Here is a 14,449-nt window from a genome sequence, read left to right on the forward strand (position 1 = left end):
CCTCTGGTGGTCCGCGGCCCTCTGGTGGTCCGCGGCCCTCTGGTGGTCCACGGCCCTCTGGTGGTCCACGGCCCTCTGGTGGTCCACGGCCCTCTGGTGGTCCACGGCCCTCTGGTGGTCCGCGGCCCTCTGGTGGTCCGCGGCCCTCTGGTGGTCCGCGGCCCTCTGGTGGTCCACGGCCCTCTGGTGGTCCACGGCCCTCTGGTGGTCCGCGGCGGTATTGCAGGTGGTCCGTGAAATTGTAAATGGAAAACAATAATTTAAAAAATATATATTTATTCTTTAGACTCAATTTATTTTCCATTTATTATCGATTTTTGTGAATAATTTACCCATCCAAATTATGTCAAATGAGTGAGAGTGAACTTTATAATATTATAAGCCTCTTGGCTTCCTATTGTTCATTTTTCATTGACGTTTTTTTTTTTTTTTTTTATAGCAAAAGGTGCAAATGAAAATAGACACTGATTCAAATAAATAGCCTCTATAGGCCCATACTCTTATTTAAAAGCAAGGTGCAAAATAAAACAAACCCCAAAAGCAGTTGGTCCCCGAGTTGTTTCTTCAGTTTCAGTTTCAGTTTATTTTTATTTGTTAGAGAGCGATAACGTACATTAAGAAACATTTTATAAAATAAAATGTAAATGTACCCAATTGTAGCCAAAAGGCTAGTTTACATTGGCAGTCCCCCTGCCAGAAATAATAGGCTAGTACCTAGTAAAAAAAGATTAAAACACAAGTACAAACACATCAGCAATAACATATAACATATATAATTCAACCCTTACAATATACACAGTTCATCCCCACATCGATATTATACACATCAATGTTCACATCTTTGATTATCGATCAACCAATTCCTAAGATTATATTTGAAGACGTTGTATGAAATGGACTCTCTAATGTTCTGTGGGATGTTATTCCACTCAGGTGCTGTTTTATAAGAGAAAACCGATTGCCCAAATGCTCTTTCTAAACGGGATTTTGCAGTCTTCTTGGTTATAATGGTGGGACTGGGACAAAACCAGTGGAAAACCTCTGTACTAGTGGAAAAGAACCATAAGAGCCTTTATCTTCAGCCCTCCTGAGTGTGAAAGAGCAGATATGAAAGGTTTTGGAGGTCGATGTGTGGCTGATTAATCAGGGAACACTTGTGTAAACCCCCGCCGGCTGGAACTACGGTATTCTTTTGCTCGGTTGTGTTTTTGTACGTTATTATTTCCTTCATCGTTGTTGTCGGAGACGCCGTCTGATCTGACGCCGCTCTGTCTCCAGCCGATAACGAGAACCACAGCAAGGGGGACTCTCCCAAAACCTCGTCGGCCTCCGGCCCCCAGGACCCGCCGTGGAGAGGCGGCCCGGCCCCGGCCCTCGCCCCGGCCCACGCCCCGGCCCACGGCCCGGCCCTCGCCCCGGTGAAGCTGCAGGTCCAGCCCCAGAGCATCTCCCAGAGGAACCACACGCTCAGCCGTGAGTCCTGCACCCCCACACCGGTCTCCCATGCACATCTCAAAACAAACAGGAAGCCAATAATTCACATTTCACAGCCAAACTGCAAAAACTCAAAATATTAACAAGAATATTTTGTCTTATTTCTAGTTAAAATGTCTCATTTTTAGTCAAAAAAAATATCATTACACTTAAAACAAGAGTCATCACTGGAAAAAACAACAATTTTCTCCTGTTTCAAGTAGATTTTCACTTAAAATAAGTAGAAAAATCTGTGCATTTCACTTTGAGAATAATGGCAGAAGTAGCTGATAGATAAAATATCGGGTGTTGTTGAATTGTAGTGGGTACAAAATGACCGTATAACATGTCATTTAACTTGAACACCTTTATTAATAATAACAAATGTACTGTCAGTATAGATACAGTAGTTTGACTGTATGAGTCAAATAAAGTAAAAAACTTTAACCTGAAATAAATAAATATCAAGTTTCAAAACTTCAACCTGAAATAAATAAAAAACTTTAATCTGATATAAATAAATATCAAATTTATAAATATCATCTTTTCTCTGAAATAAATAAATATCAGATTTAAAAACTTCAACCTTAAATAAATAAAAAAAGTAAATAAAAAAATTAAACCTGAAATAAATAAAAAAGTAAATAAAAAACTTTCACGTGATATAAATAAATATCAAATTTATAAACTTCACCTTAAATAAATAAAAAAGTAAATCAAAAACTTTAACCTGAAATAAATAAAAAAGTCACTCACTCACTCATCTTCTCCCGCTTCATCCGTTACCGGGTCGCGGGGGCAGCAGCCTCAGCAGGGATGCCCAGACTTCCCTCACCCAGGACACTTCCTCCAGCTCCTCCGGGGGGAGTCCGAGGCGTTCCCAGGCCAGCCGAGAGACATAGTCTCTCCAGCGTGTCCTGGGTCTTCCCCGGGGTCTCCTCCCGGTGGGACATGCCTGGAACACCTCCCTAGGGAGGATCCAGGAGGATCCGGTACAGATGCCCAAGCCACCTCAGCTGACTCCTCTCAATGTGAAGGAGCAGCGGCTCGACTCCGAGAGGAGAGGAAAGAGAGGAAACTCATCTCTAAGGGAGGAAACTCATCTCTAAGGGAGCGTCCAGCCACCCTGCAGAGGAAACTCATCTCTAAGGGAGCGTCCAGCCACCCTGCGGAGGAAACTCATCTCTAAGGGAGCGTCCAGCCACCCTGCGGAGGAAACTCATCTCGGCCGCTTGTATCCGCGATCTTGTCCTTTCGGTCACTACCCAAAGTTCGTGACCATAGGTGAGGGTAGGGGCGTAGATTGACCGGTAAATCGAGAGCTTCACCTTTCGACTCAGCTCCCTCTTCACCACGACGGTCCGGTACATCGACCGCATTACTGCGGACGCTGCACCGATCCGTCTGTCAATCTCACGCTCCATTGTTCCCTCACTCGTGAACAAGACCCCGAGATACTTGAACTCCTCCACCTGAGGCAGGACTTCTCCACCCACCTGGAGAAGGCATGCCACCCTTTCCCGGTGGAGAACCATGGCCTCGGTTTTGAGGTGCTGATTTTCATCCCTGCCGCATCGCACTCGGCCGCAAACCGCCCCAGCACATGCTGGAGGTCCCGGTCTGATGAAGCCAACAGGACAACATCATCTGCAAAAATAAAATAAAAAAGTAAAATAAAAAAATTAAACCTGAAATAAATAAAAAAAGAAAATAAAAAACTTTCACCTGACATAAATAAATATCAAGTTTCAAAACTTCAACATGAAATAAATAAAAAACTTTAATCTGAAATAAATAAATATAGAATTTAAAAACTTCAACCTTAAATAAATAAAAAAAGTAAATAAAAAAATTAAACCAGGAATAAATAAAAACCTTTAACCTGAAATAAATAAAAATGTAAATAAAAACCTTTAACCTGATATAAATCAAATGTAAAATCGTCCCAGTTGGTCTTCAGGTTAATTGTGGGATATCTTTTCTTCCCGTAGAGAACAACGGGCTGCCGGAGAAGGAGCGGCAGCAGGTGGCCGAGCGGCTGCTGAGGGTCATGTGCTCCGACCTCAGCATGCTCAACGTGCTCAACAGCAAGGACTTCCTGAAGCTGGCGCAGACGCTGGTGGACACGGGCGCGCGCCACGGCGCCTACTCCACGCGCGACGCGCTGGGCAACATGAGCGCGCTGGCGCTGCGGCAGCTGCCGCGCATGTACAACCAGGTGAAGGTCAAGGTCACCTGCGCGCTGGGCTCCAACGCCTCGCTGGGCATCGCCGTCACCTGCCACTCGCAGACGTCCGGCCCGGGCGCCTGCTACGTCCTCACGGCCTACCAGGTGGAGGGCTCGCGACTCAAGCGCTACGTGCTGGGCGTGCGCGAGGCGGAGCTGCGCGAGGGCCCCGAGCAGGTGCACCACTGGGTGCAGAACGTGCTGTCGGAGTTCGTCATGTCCGACATCCGCACGGTGTACGTGTCGGAGCCGCGGGCCTGGGCCGCCGGGTTCGCGGGGTCCCCGCTGGGGGGCGGCGGCCGCGGGAGGATATGCCTGCGCTGCGCCGGCTGCTCGCTGGGCGCCGTGGTGCAGGCCGTGCTGGGGAAGCGCAGCCTGCAGGCGCGCGGGCTGCACGAGCTGGCCGAGCTGCTGTCCACCTGCCGGGACATCGCCGCCTCCACCACGCTGGCGCTGCGCGACGAGCCGTGCTTCGGCAGCATCTCCGGCGGCGCGGCGGTGGGGGAGGACGGCGCCGCCCAGGGCCCGCCGGCGCAGTGCCCCACGCCGCCCTGCTGGGACCGTACGGCTGAGGCGCTGCTGCAGGTGCACGCCCACTTCGAGCACGTCTGCGAGGCGTACGGCCGCAGCAAGGCGTCGGCGCCGCTGCTGCAGAGCCTCAACAAGCACCTGCTGGCCACGCTGGCCGGCCTGCTGGCGCCGCTGCGCCTGGCCGCGCTGGAGCTGAGCAGCCAGCGCCGGCCCACGCTGCAGTTGGTGCTGCCCGTCTACCTGCGCCTGGAGAAGTTCTTCACGGCCAAGGCGGGCGAGGCCGGGACCGGCACCGCCAGCAAGCTCTGCCACTACTTCCTGGAGGCGCTCAAGGAGAACTTCAAGGTGCACAGATAACTTTATTTTTTAGTTTTGTACGGAGAGAAAATCCACTCGCAACATTTGTGCGTATTATTAGAAAACCTTTTCCATTGATGTGAATGAGAGAGACGGCTGTTTGGTCCAACCGGATAAACCGGATGCAGCAACGGAGGATGATGTTTCTGATTGGTCAGTCAGGGACCAATCAGACGGCTGACAAAGAGTCGATTGCCTGGATAAGAAAAATATCACACAGATGCACGCACAGATGTTTTGAGTCGCTTTTCTCTCCATAGCTAATAGGGATGCAACGGTTCTCGGTACGGGTGTAACGATACACTAATCTCACGATACGATACGATATTATAGCAGTATTTTTTTAACAACCTTGAATGAGGAACATATGACTGGAAAAAATTGTCTTTTATTTGAGACCCCTTCCACACGTAGCCGGGTATCTGCTAAACCGGAGATATTTTCCTACGTTTGGACCTGTCATCCACATGAAAACACAAATAAACGAATGTTTAAAAAAACTCCGGGCAAAGTGAAGATTTTTGAAAACTCTGTTTATGTAGATGCGTGTAGACACACACAACCGGAGTTTTGCGTTTTCGAACGTCACATTATGCTCCAAAACAACAACAAATCTGCTCTGACGTGCGCCTTTTGTTTACTACAGAACTACAGATGATCCAGCATCTGTTCTCCAAGCTATTTATTAAATAAATGGTCTCTGCTCTTGACCACCGTTTACTGCGTTACACCGACACAGAGCCTACGGCATAGCGACGCGCACTCTACGGCGTAGGCTATGGCGTAGGCTACGGCGTAGGCTACGGCGTAGGCTACGGCGTAGGGCTGCGTCGATAACGCGGCAGCTCCGTGGTGGGACACGGGGGGACTCGGGCTCATTAACTGCGGTTTACCGAGAAGGAGACGCGCCTGCCTCTCCAGATACCAGACACATCCTCACAAGATCGGAGCGCTGTGGCAAGCGGTTCGATAGCCATGTCAAAAAGCATGGGACTAAGGGGGCACCCCTGACGGGTTCCACGATGCAGATTAAATGGTCTTGACCGTTGAGAGTTAGTACGAATTGAGGCTGATGGGTACAAATAGAGAAGTTTAATCCACAGAGCAAAGTTCGGACCAAAACCAAACCTGTCCAGCACAGCTAAGAGATAATCGCATTTGACGCGGTCGAATGCTTTCTCTGCATCCAGAGAGACAACGCATTCAGGGATAGCCTCAGAGGCAGAGTAGATAATATTGAACAGTCGCCTTGTGTTGACGTAAGACTGCCTAACTTTAATGAAGCCAGTTTGGTCTTCAGATATAATTGTGGGGAGGGCATTCTCCAGCCTATGGGCTAGGACTTTAGCAAATATTTTAGCATCCGTGTTTAAGAGGGAGATGGGCCTGTAGGAGGCGCATTCAGTTGGATCCTTCCCTTTTTTAGCTATGAGGGTTATACAGGCCTCTGAAAAATAACTATAAGTTTTAAAGAGAAAGCCAGGCCAACCATTTTCCACAAACTGAACTAAAAGTAAATGTCAGGTTTGCATTATGCATCTTCAGTTTCATACTAGTAACTGAATAGTTTCTCTCATGTATGATTTGACTTTTTTCTTTTCCAGAAATGTAACAACTAAAAGTAAATAAATAAATAAAAGTAAATAAATACATAAAATTTTACATCATAAAAAAGATTGATTCATGCTCAACTTATAAGTGTAAGAGGAGATTTATTTTTGTTAAGAAGGTTATTTTGGTAATTCAGGGTTCATTATTGTATAAATATATTCTTTATATTCTGATGTAAATCAGGGACTATAATGACACTAGTCAGTTTATCTGTAGTGATTAGTCTGTTTTAGATTGGGCGGAGTGATACGCCACAGTACGGCACTAGGTGCTGTGTTGATGTTCTAAAATCCTACACTGTTGAGGGACATTAAAGTACACTGGAACTCAGCAGAAGTTGTCCCGTGTTTATCCTACTCACCACCCCAAAAAGGTTTAATTTAATAAGGTAAGGCTTAACTCTACACCAGCCTTACATAAGTAAAAGTTCAGAGCTCAAAACCCCCAAGAGTCCCGTGATCGGGACTAAAACGGTACTAGTTTCTTCTGAGCGGAGTAAGATTTTGGTCCGCCGGTCGAGGCGCGGTCGTTACTAGTCAACACAATAGATTAATAGTAATAACCCAATGTCACGTATTGTGACGTTTTTGTATCGCGAAATTTCATGGCACGATATATTGTTACACCCCTAGAAATAAACAGGAAAAAAAAGCTTTCTTCATGCACATAACACAAACCGAAACCGTGGCCCAAAAAACGAAACCAAACCATGGGTTAGAATAGAATAGAATAGACGACTTAATTTATCTCCCAGAGGAGAAATTCAGTCTACCTGAACCGTTGCACCCCTGGTCTAGCCACATTGGGTGCGTCTGGAGCCGGAGTTTCCCGTAGGGATGAATTAACGATGATGTTGTGTTTCCAGGTGGAGAGGGCTCACCAGGTGGCCATGGTGCTGGACCCGCAGCTGAAGCTGCGCTCCGTTCCGGCCTACCAGCACGACGACATCGTCTCCCGCGCCTGCGAGATGGCGGCCGAGGCCCGGGACGGAGGCCTGAGCGGCGCCGGAGGCTCCGGCGGCGAGGAGCGGGACGCCGACGGCCCGCCCACCCCCAAGATCAGCCGCGTCGAGGGCAGTGGCGGCACCGGCGGCAACAATGGCGGCGGCGGTCCGTCCCGGAGCTCGTGCTCCGAGGACAGCCAGGGCCAGATCCGCCCGGAGATCTTCCAGTACCTGGCGGAGCCGCTGCTGCAGGGAACCCCGGACCTGTTCCAGTACTGGAGCTCCACGGTGGGGGACAAGTTCCCCCGGCTGGCCCGCCTGGCGCTGTGGCTGCTGGCCGTGCCCGCCGTCGGCATCCGCAGCGAGTGCGTGACGGTGTGCGAGCAGAGCCTGGCCATGAAGAGGCGGCAGCAGGTCACGGCCGAGGAGATGAACAAGCTCATCTTCCTGCGCTCCAACATGGGTTAACACGTCTCCTCGGACTCGGACCGGCAACCAAACAAACACACCTTCACCTCCGACCTCCAAACCCACGACTCAAGACTTATTTATCACAGTAGTTTTAGACCAACTGTAAACTTTAATGTGTTAGGATACCTGAGATATTTACAGAGAACTTCACGTCGTAGAGGCTGCAAGCGTCCGTCAACAAGCTTATAAATTATTTGGATTGTTTTGTAAAGTATGTGATCAAATATCGTGGGGGAGAGAAGGAAGTGCGGCTTCGGTACGATGCAAACGGGAACATCTGAGGCCACGTTTACACGTAGCCGGGTATTTACAAAATCTGATATTTCCCCATCTACGTTTTGAAAAATACCATCATTTACACGAACCAGCATAAATATCTGTTAAGGTGCTATGAGCAGCCAAACCCTGACTTTTTTCTTGACATTTCGACTTTTTTCTCAAAATTGCAACTTTTTTCTCGAGATTCTGACTTTTTTCTCAAAATTTCATCTTTTTACTCAAAATTTCTCAAAAACGGATATTCCCCCTCTACGTTTTGAAAAATCCCATCATTTCCAGGAACCTGCATAAATATCTGTTAAGGTGCTATGAGCAGCCAAACCTACAGGGGGCAGTGTAACGAGAAGATAAAGTCATGCTAGCCAATCAGAATCCTGGAAAAAAACACCAACAAATGACACGAGTAACTTCCAGTTACTTCCAAGATGAACGAGAGTCTTTGGTGTGGAGTGATAGAGAAGTGGAGTTACTTTTAAGTGTGACGTTAGAATATAAAATGGGTAAAATACAAGAAAATATTGACGGTTACAAACAAATTGTAAACACAGGTGTCACTCATGACGCTGCACTGCAAAAACTCAAAATCTTACCAGGAATATTTGTCTTATTTCTAGTTAAAATGTCTCATTTTTAGTCAAAAAATCTCATTACACTTAAAACAAGAGACATCACCAGATAAATAACTTGTTATTTGACAATTTTCACCAGTTTCAAGTAAATTTTCACTTTTTTTCCAGTGACGAGTTTTGTTTAAGTGTAATGAGATTTTTTGGACTAAAAATGAAACATTTTAACTACAAATAGACAAATATTCTTGTTAAGATTTTGAGTTTTTGCAGTGTGGTGACGTTTCTGTCTCATAATGTGACGTTCTAAAGCCTAAATGTCCGTTTCCCTCCATTTACAAGCAAACGTGAAGACGGGAGTTTTTGAAAATCTCCACTTTGAGTTTTCAGAAATGATCGGTTTAGTGACTTTGAGCTTCGTTTCGGTGTAAACGAACGGCGAAAAACGCATGAAAACACCACCGGTTTTTTTGCTACGTGTAAACGGGGCCTGAATCATTCAAACGTAATAATAATAATAATAATTAAACCGCCAGAAGGCAATGAACTGTTATTCTCTCGGAGGGAAGCGGCAGCATCTTCAGGTAACGGAGACGACTGTCATCACAATCACGGGGTGAATCTTCACTGCCAACCAGCTGATTTCCTTCCAAATCACTAAAGAAATCAATAATCTCAACATAGCGAGCCTCGGACGATGGACGGACGACTGATCACTATCATTAGTTGTAGGTAATTTGACGGTTAGTGGCCTCAAAATGTAGCTTTGGGTGATTTGCATGCACTACATGCAAATCTTGCACAAAAGAGTAGAAATTATGAAGTGGAATGCGTTTAGCTTTTGTTTTTTAATCTTTAGCGTTGCTTTAGAAGTTTTTTCACGTTATTATTATTATTATTATTATTATTATTATTATTATTATTATTTACTGGTTTTCTTCAGCCTTACTGTACTTATTAAAGGGGGAACATTAAAACAACAAGTCCCTGTATTAAATTTCACCAAACGAGCCCGCGATCTGAAACATTTCAAATATTTTAAATCAAATAAGCTAGTGCTGGGCGGTATACCGGTGTCTATTTTCTTATGATATGAATTTTTCATATACCGTATATACCGGTGAGTATGTACAGTAGCGTACACAACGCTGGGAACGTAGCGCCGCTGGACACTGTTTGTGAGGGGACTGTTTAGCAGCAGTGATGCACCGATTGTTCAGTAACCCAAATTGTTCGGCCGAAAATGGCAAAAAAACACTTTCGGTGTTCGGTGAAATAAGTGGGGAAAAAACCGAACAATTAATAACGGCGTTGTAATAAAAGGAAATAGACTGGCCGCTCCCGTAACGGTTGCGCATGTCATTGAGTCACTACCCCATTTGAGTCACACATGCGCAGTCGCGTCCAACAACAGGGAATGTTATGCTATATAAGGGTATTGATGCAAAAAATATTTATATTATTTTTAGCAAAAAATATTTATATTATTTTTAGCAAGCATAGCATGATAGCCAAATTACCTTTCAAGATGTAATTACTCATAGAACGAGTAAAACTGGGATGAAACTTTCCAGATTCCATGTAGGCATGGAGCTGATGGAAAAAATTAAAGTCGCTCATTTTAATCAATAATCGGGTAATGACAACACTCTCTACTTCTCCACTGACTGACTGATTTCCTGCTGAAATGCACATGTTGGACGCGACTGCGCATGTGTGACTCAAATCTGGTAATGACAGCGCACCACAAATATAAATTGTTGGCCAACCAAAAAGTAACCACATAAGAATTTTACCTAACATTCACCAGGAGGTGGAACCAAAACCAAAAAAGTTTTTTATGTTCAATGAATATTTTCTACCTTGTAATTTTGTAAAAGATCAGTCAAACACTTAAAGTCTTTAAGTGTTGTCTGACTGATTCTCTCACTTCATTAGAATCATAAGTGTCGGCCATGCAAACCTGTATTTATACTAGTGTGGACATTCATGTTTTTCTACAATATTTCCTCCTCATGACAGTAAAATAGTCCATTCTAAGCCAATTTACTGCAGCAATTCCTTTCCAAATCATTAGAAAATGTGGTTAACACTAGTGATGCACCGAAATGAAAATTTGTGGCCGAAACCGAAAATAATAATAAACACTTGGCCGAATACCGAACAATACCGAACATGGTTCTTCGCAGTTTTTCATTTATTTTGCCAATTTTTTCACCATTGCATAAATCAAATACATTTGATTTAGGCATGCTTTTCAAAGAAAAAAATCTTACAAAATTACAAGGTAGAAAACATTTGTTGAACATAAAAAACTGAAAATTTTTTTAATTTCCCAGCATTTCTTAAATATTCCAGCAGACATTATACCAGCAAAGAACAATAACTTAAAATAAATAAATTAGCAAAATACATTTTTTGGCCATCTTTGAGCTTACGTTAGGCTTAACTGACTGAACAATGTAACATAGGCCTTAAAACAATAAAAATGCATTAAAGCGCTCAGGGTTTTTTATCGTTTCAAATGATAAATCAAACTTGTAGCTGAAAGACTTTGCAGATGTGCCCCCTCTAGATATTTGAGCAGAACATTCATTGCAAACAGCCATTCTTGTATTATTCTTTGCCACTCTAAAATACTTCCACACTGCTGACATGTTTGCACCGCACCACTTCACTCCACGCTTTTCGCTGTTTGATTTCGTCATCTAAACGAACCTGTAATAGATTGATTTATGTTGTTTTGGGGATGTTGGACCGTTTCCCCCTCCGTCTGGGGGCTCCGGTGGCGCCGGGGGTGCCCGTGGAGGTACGGTGGGGCCCTGGCCCGGCTCGGAGGGCCGGCCCCCGTCTACTGGATGGCCGGTGGGGGAGCGTGGGCGTCTTACTAGGGCCGATTTATGTTGTTTTGGTTCCACCTGCTGGTGAATGTTAGGTAAAATTCTTATGGGGTTACTTTTTGGTTGGCCAACGATTTATGTTTGTGGTGCAACTGTTACGGGAGCGGCCAGTCTATTTCCTTATATTACAACGCCGTTATTAATTGTTCGGTTTTTTTCCCCACTTATTCCACCGAACACCAAAAGTGTTTTTTTGCCATTTTCGGCCGAACAATTTCGGTTACCGAACAATCGGGGCATCACTAGTTAACACCCAGTTGTGCATGAAAAAAAAATATACCGTGATATACCGTGAAACCGATATAATTTTGAAAAATACCGTGATATAAATTATTGGTCATACCACCCAGCACTAAAATAAGCAACATTATTATCCCGGGAAACTTGTGGGTAAGACTGATTTATGACGACATACATCCTTCACGTGTGTGTATTTATTTTTAACGCCTAGATTTGAGGAGGCTGGTCATTTATTTATTGCTGTTTCCAGGTTTACCATCCTACTATCCTCATAGTCTTCCTAAAAGCGAGCGACAGATTTCCCTTTTTTAAGGCAATAAGCTTTATCACAGGAAGCGGTTTCCCGACACACACGCCCGACTGTTTCTCATGACACTCCTGCAGTAAATTCTGTTAGGTTTTTAGCGAAGTGGAGGGGGATTTTCTCAGGAATGAGCACATCCAAGCAGGCACAGCCACTTTTCCTCACTGTATACCGGACAGAAACCAACTGTGACCTCAGTGCCGAGGTACGGACCCAACCGTGAATCCCTCCGCCCCAGAAACAAGATACACTCAACTGCCGTTCAGCAAGTCAGAGGACGAAACGCGTTTATTTTTTTACAGAGTCACAACCAGTCAGGGGCGTCAGTTGGGTCTAAGGTACGGCAGCCGCCACAGCTCGGCTTCAAGGGAAAATGTAAATGTTTGTTCTTTTAAATACATTTATGGAATTAGTCTGTGTCTATTTGTATTGATTATTCTCTTACTTAATACATATAGAATAACTAATGAATAACAAATGCAAATCAGAACAACATGATCGAGTAGAAAAATCTGCCAGTGGGACAAGATTTATCTTCTCATTACAAGCAAAAAAATCTAGTTCCACTGGCAGATTTTTCTACTTATTTCAAGTGAAAATTTACTTGAAACAGGTGAAAATGGTCAAATAACAAGTTATTTTTCTGGTAATGACTCTTGTTTTAAGTGTAATGAGATTTTTTGACTAAAAATTAGACATTTTAACTAGAAATAAGACAAATATTCCTGGTAAGATTTTGAGTTTTTGCAGTGAGCGAGACTGCATTTGAAAAAGTTCCAATTTTCTTAACCTTGCCGTACCCTATCTTTGACTGAATTGACGCCACTGCAACCAGTGCATTCAAACAATGCACGATTTCAGTTTAGTTTTTGTTTTTTATTTCTTCTTTTTTAATGGTTTCATCCATTTACGCAATCCCGCCGATTTTTGACAGATTGGAAGCTCTGCAGTTAGGTTTGTTAAGGTTTGTTGCCTTCGGTACTAAACTAGACATCTTACTAGTTTGTTATCTCCATCGTTTAAGGCCTTAATATTCTTTTGTGTGCTCAGTTTCAAACCCGCCCGGCCAAAGCCGACATCATGCCTTGCGTTGCAGTCCCACGGCCTTCTTTAACCACCTTTCCTTGAAGCCTGCAGCTTTATTTTTCTGTGTTTTTGTCCCCCAACTCCTGCAGACTTGCAGGGACTTTACGGGCTGGAAGTGGCGACCTCTGGTGGACACGTCTGCGTTTGACAAGTGCTTTTATTCTTGTGTTCCCTGGCTTTTAAAAGGTTGAGCGTCTTTGCTTTTTGTCATCCTTTTAGTTGGTAAAACAGGGCCAGTAATAATTTGCTTTTTACCAATCGAAACCGCAATTATTCACTGTAGAAACTGGTACTAAAATATCTTAGTGGGTGCTGAAATTGCTACTGATACTTTGATCTGAGGCTCATTTGCATTCTGGGGCAGCTTGAATATTTGCTGTTTAATCTCACTTTAATCAGTTATGTCATTTAACTCCTAATTTCATCTTATTTTAATTTCACTATTAAATATTCACCTCCTGCTACTAAGTCAAGACGTTAACACTAATAGTGTCTCATCAGAACCAAAAATATAGTCTGCCTGGTCTGTTTATTCTGTTTTGTTGCCCCAACTTCCTGTTAATTTTCAAAATAAGACTGTGATAAATTGAGACGTTGATATTTTCTTCCTTTAGTTGTTTTGGTCTGAATTAAACTGTGGTTCAGCTCGGAAAAGGTGCATTTCAGGCCAACAGAAACACAGATGCACAGATGTCGGGATTGTAACACTCTTGTTTTGCACAGTTTCAGGTTAACGGACTTAAAAACTGCCACTGAACCTCAGAGAGATCAATATTAAACCAGGAGATATCAGTCTGCAGCCTCAGTGAAATTAGCATCTTATTAGTCCACAAACATATTTGTAAACTTTTATTCAAGTGGCATTAAAAGTTTAAACAAAATAGTAAAATAATGTAAAAAGTCTTGTTTTTTTATTTTATTTTAAAGACTGTGGCTCTTCTTTACGACGGAGTATTAGGGCCAAACTAAGACAAAAAAATTGGAAATTACGAGAATAAAGTCGTAAAAATTACGAGAATAAAGTCGTAATATTACGAGAATAAAGTGGTAATTTATGAGAATAAAGTTGTAAAATTACGAGAATAAAGTCGTAATTTATGAGAATAAAGTGGTAAAATTACGAGTATAAAGTCATAATATTACGAGAATAAAGTGGTAATTTATGAGAACTCTAACAGGAAGAGCATCTTCTCCCTGTGTTAAAATGAGGAATATTGAGCATCTTGTAAATTATATTTATATATTTATAATATAGTACAACTTTATTCTCGTAATATTACGACTTTATTCTCAAAATATTACGACTTTATTCTCGTAATATTATGACTTTATTCTCGTAATTTTTTTGTCTTAGTTTGGCCCTAATACTCCAAATTTGATGGGGTTTTTTTCTAAATAAATATGTCTTTTTTTTTTTATCAATATTTTGTTGAGGACGATAACGGCTATAACCTGTATTTA

The 14,449-nt window shown here is 43.4% G+C and overlaps 1 protein-coding gene across 5 annotated transcripts in view; it reads left to right on the forward strand.

Annotated features, from left to right (window-relative positions):
- The window catches only part of znf618 (zinc finger protein 618), a 64,209-nt gene extending 51,895 nt beyond the window's left edge, over positions 1-12,314 (forward strand). For all 5 annotated transcript variants that reach the window (XM_061733624.1, XM_061733628.1, XM_061733625.1 and 2 more), the window contains 3 exons: positions 1,279-1,473; positions 3,465-4,576; positions 7,065-12,314. In XM_061733624.1, the coding sequence (XP_061589608.1) occupies positions 1,279-1,473; positions 3,465-4,576; positions 7,065-7,610 (1,853 nt within the window). In that variant the 3' untranslated portion in view covers positions 7,611-12,314. The remainder of the gene's footprint in view (positions 1-1,278; positions 1,474-3,464; positions 4,577-7,064) is intronic.
- The last annotated feature ends 2,135 nt before the right edge of the window (positions 12,315-14,449 follow it).

Source organism: Cololabis saira, chromosome 11, assembly GCF_033807715.1.
Source record: "Cololabis saira isolate AMF1-May2022 chromosome 11, fColSai1.1, whole genome shotgun sequence".
Classification (NCBI taxonomy): Eukaryota; Metazoa; Chordata; class Actinopteri; order Beloniformes; family Belonidae; genus Cololabis; species Cololabis saira.